At 38.4% G+C, this 4,181-nt stretch overlaps 1 protein-coding gene across 1 annotated transcript in view; it reads right to left on the bottom strand.

Annotated features, from left to right (window-relative positions):
• Positions 1 to 589: 589 nt before the first annotated feature.
• The window catches only part of LOC103256933 (anaphase-promoting complex subunit 1), a gene marked incomplete at its 3' end in the record, with an annotated part of 24,274 nt that continues 20,682 nt past the window's right edge, over positions 590 to 4,181 (bottom strand). The window contains exons 7-8 of the mRNA XM_021710721.1: positions 3,705 to 3,883; positions 590 to 804 (exon numbers count right to left, since the gene is read on the bottom strand). Coding sequence (XP_021566396.1) covers positions 590 to 804; positions 3,705 to 3,883 — 394 coding nt within the window. The remainder of the gene's footprint in view (positions 805 to 3,704; positions 3,884 to 4,181) is intronic.

The raw sequence follows: 4,181 nt of genomic DNA on the forward strand, positions 1-4,181 counted from the left end.
CAACAACGAAATAGAAATTGAAGTGTCCCAAGGAAATCGTTCTAGAATGTCACAGGCATGTGATGTCAGCTACTACTAAGTCTTACAATTTATCATGGGATATATCTATTATATACTCTGGAGAAGCAGGAGAAAGGATAATAGAGTATTACCTATCGCTTATAAAAAAATGCTGGTGTAAGTTTAAAGTACACTAAAAACAACAAACCCCAAAACCTCATAATCTATTCCTATTCCAGACACAGAAGAATTAATCCAGTGTCTTGATTTGTTTGTAAATTCTTTAGGTAATTACCACCAAAATAGTGTTAGATTCAATTTTTGTAACTAGTAAACTGCTACACATATTTCAAGAGGAGGAAGGTCTTAAATGCACTAATAGGTTCTCAAAAGTCAAAGATATTTTGAAAACATGAATGGTTTGTTGAAGTTGGATGAAAACTTAAAATACAGGTATATTTTTAACTTTAAAGTATCTTAACTTTTTTTAGAATTTTAAATCCTAAAAACTTGAAGGAAGAACAAATATAAAAAAGTCTCAAATGTAACAAGAAAACTTGACAAGAGATAATGAAGTGTTTTCCTTTACCTGCTTTCTTTTCCTCCAATGAACTCATGGTCACTGAGTTCTGGGTATTGCACAACATTGACATGGACAGGATGCGCACTCTGAAGAAGCCTTCGCACGTCCTGTACCCTTAAATCTTCACTCCATATTAATGACATAACCTCATGATTCATGTCATTCATGCCATCATCTTCCTCCTCAGTTTCTGTTCCTGAAGGAACATCTGATGAGAGCACCTGAGTAACAGACTTTATTGTAATAATAATTTACAAGCAATCAACATGTACTTACTGAAGATGAGGAAATATAGGCTGATGTGCCATGTCTATACCAGTAGAAAGAAAATACATATTCCACAGCAGGGTTGGGGTGGTCTCAATATATACTGGCATGTTAACCTACAAATCTTTTGTAAAAGTACTATATTGCCTACATGGAAAGATTTATTATTGAACTGAGGGAAAAAGTTTAAATTTAGAACAACAGTCAAGAGGCTGAATATACTGAAAGAAACATTCAGAATAAATTATAAAAAGTCAAACTACATCCTAATCATTTAAAAAAATGAAACAGTCGGGCTCGGTGGCTCAACCTGTAATCCCGTGCCTTTGGGAGGCTGAGGTGAGTGGATTGCTTGAGCCCGCAGGTTTGAGACCCACCTGGGCAGCGAGACCTCATCTCTACAATAAATTAAAAAAAAAAAAAAAATCAGCCGGGCGTGGTAGCGCATGCCTGTAATTCCGGCTACTTGGAAGGCTGAGAGCCCAGCAGGTCGAGGCTGCGGTGGCCGGGAGCAGCCACTACACTCCAGTCTGGGCAACAGAGTGAGACTCCAACTCAAAAAAATAAAAATAAATAAAAAATAAAAAAATGAAACAGTATGGCATAGTGGCTCACACCAGTAATCCCAGCACTTTGGGAGGCAGAGGCGAGAGGACTGCCTGTGCCCAGGTGTTTGAGACCAGTCTGGGCAACTTGGCGAGACCTTGTCTTTACAATAAATCAAGAAAAATTAGCTAGGCATGGTGGTGCACAACTGTAGTTCCAGCTACTTGGGAGGCTAAGGCGGAAGGATCATGTGAACCCAGCAAGTCGAGGCTGCTGTTGCTGTGAGCGTGCCACTGCACTCCAGCCTGGATGATAAAGTGAGACTCTGACTCAAAATAAAATAAAATTAAAATTAAATAAAAATAAGAAACAAATTACTGCAAGTAGGATATGAACACCACTCACTATCATTAAAGAATAGATGCCAATTTAAGTATTAATAAATAAATATTAATAGAAGCAACAGAGCCGGGCTCGGTGGCTCAGCCTATAATCCCGTACCTTTGGGAGGCTGAGGTGAGTGGATTACCTGAGCCCGCGGGTTCGAGACCTGCCTGGGGCAGCAAGACCTCATCTCTACAATAAATCAAAAAATTAGCCGGGCGTGGTTGCGCACACCTGTAGTTCCAGCTACTTGGAAGGTTGAAGTGGAAGGATCACTGGAGCCCAGCAGGTTGACGCTGGGATGGACCTGAGTGTGCCACTGTACTTCAGCCTGGGCAACAGAGTAAGACTCCAACACACACACACACACACAAAATGCAGCCTCAAATAACTGAACAAACAATTTAGACAGAATTACATAAAATGACATTTAAATACAGATTAATGTTTAAAAGCTAATGGCGTTGAACTGCTCTTACTCAATGCTGAAGATGTTTCTTGGTCATGAAAAATGTAATGATATTATTAGCAAAAAAAAAATTGGTTTTGTTTAAAACAGGACAAACACACTAATTCAACTAAGAGTTGTTATTTAAAAGCAGATTAAACGAGAGGTGCTGGGAAGACACTGCTGAAGATTGGATCCCCATAGAAACTGATTCTGGCATGAGTCCACATTAGGCAACTCTGGGGTTAGGAGCAAGCTTTGATAAAGGCTCTGAAGAAGCAGTATTAGGCTGAGACCTACTGTTGCTTGTCAACAGTCACAATGTATTGATTATTATGTACTGATTCAAAAGCAACTAAGAGATGAGCCAGAGTCCCAATGTTCTCAGGTAGAGGAACATAGAAGGGTCACCAGGAATGGAATGCTCATTCCTGAATCCTCCTTGATGAGGTACTACTGTTTATTTGTAAAAGTTAACTAGAGTCCTAAAGTTTTAAAAGTTTCATTTTTAAGTTTTAAGAGAGGCTAATTTAAAAAGAGAGAACTGAAGAGTAATGAAATATTTCACTCTTTAATTTCCAGGCTTCTGAGACCCCATTCTAAAACCGAAACCAAAACCAACAAACAAAAAAAATTGAAAATTGACAAAAGACAGTACTTCAGGAGATATATTCTAAACAACTCTAGTGGAAAAAAAATCATTTCCTGAGGTTTCTGTTTTATGTGATTAAACAAATATATCTATACCTACTTAAAAGATTAAATTGGAGAAATTCAACACATCATAAAGTATGAAAGAGAAGCTAGATGCAGTGGCTGACGCCTGTAATACCAGCACATTTGGGAGGCTGGGGTGAGAGGATCACTTGAGGGCAAGAGCTCAATACCAGCCTGGGCAACATAGCGAGACCATGCCACAACAATAAATTTTTAAAAATTAGCCAGGCATGGTAGCCCATGCCTGTAGTCCCTGCTACTCAGGAGGCTGAGGCAGAAGGGTCACCTGAGCCCAGGAGGTCGAGGCTGCAGGGAACCATGATCATGTGACTGCACTCCAGCCTGGGTGACAGAATGAGATGGCAACTCAAAACTAAAATTTTTAAAAAAAATATAAAAGAAAAAAATGTGTATGTTAACTATCCAAATTTATGACACATGTACTCTCCCTTTTCCTACATAAATTATAAAGTAGTTAATTACTAATATGACACAAGTAGAGAAATAATCATGGTAGTTTCCATGACTAGTGACTCAAGAAAGGTCCAGGCAACATAAGAGTCACAAAATCTCCTGCTCCCACGTTCAATTCACAGTTGATAGGCTGTGTTCAATTATAAACCCCATCTGGCATATACTATAAAAGAAAAATTGATATGTACATTTGCAAAAGGACTTAAAGGAAAATAAAAAGAACATTCTATTTTGATCTTATTTGAGGCTAAAACTGAACTTTGAACTTTCTATGTTGATACTCACAGATTTCCCTTTGGGTAAGTTTCCTTCACACGCCTGCTTGGAAAGATCCTGACGACCAATCAAGAGACAGACAACTTCAAGCCAGTCTGAAGCAGGCTGCTTGCAGCAGTGATAAATTATATCTCTGATGGTAAAAGCAATTCCAAAGGGAAGAGTTTCCAAATCTCTTAAAGTGAATCCTTATGGTTAAAGGGAGAAAAAAACTTAATTTAGACTTGCCACTGTCCCAATTATCCTTTGAATAAAGTTAGTAAACATCTATCTTGACAAAAAAGAAAGAAATTCATTTTATTCTTCTTACTACCAAACTCAATGTCTTCACAACAGATTAGTATAAATGGTCTCTTTAGGCCAGGTGCAGTGGTTCACACGTATAATCCCAGAGCTTTGGGAGTCTGAGTCAAGATGATAACTTAAGGTCAGGAGTTTGAGACCAGCTTGAGCAATGTAGCCAGATCTCATCTCCACAAAAACAAA

Source organism: Carlito syrichta, unplaced genomic scaffold, assembly GCF_000164805.1.
Source record: "Carlito syrichta isolate Samal-C Ts95f unplaced genomic scaffold, Tarsius_syrichta-2.0.1 Scaffold298016, whole genome shotgun sequence".
Taxonomy (NCBI): Eukaryota; Metazoa; Chordata; class Mammalia; order Primates; family Tarsiidae; genus Carlito; species Carlito syrichta.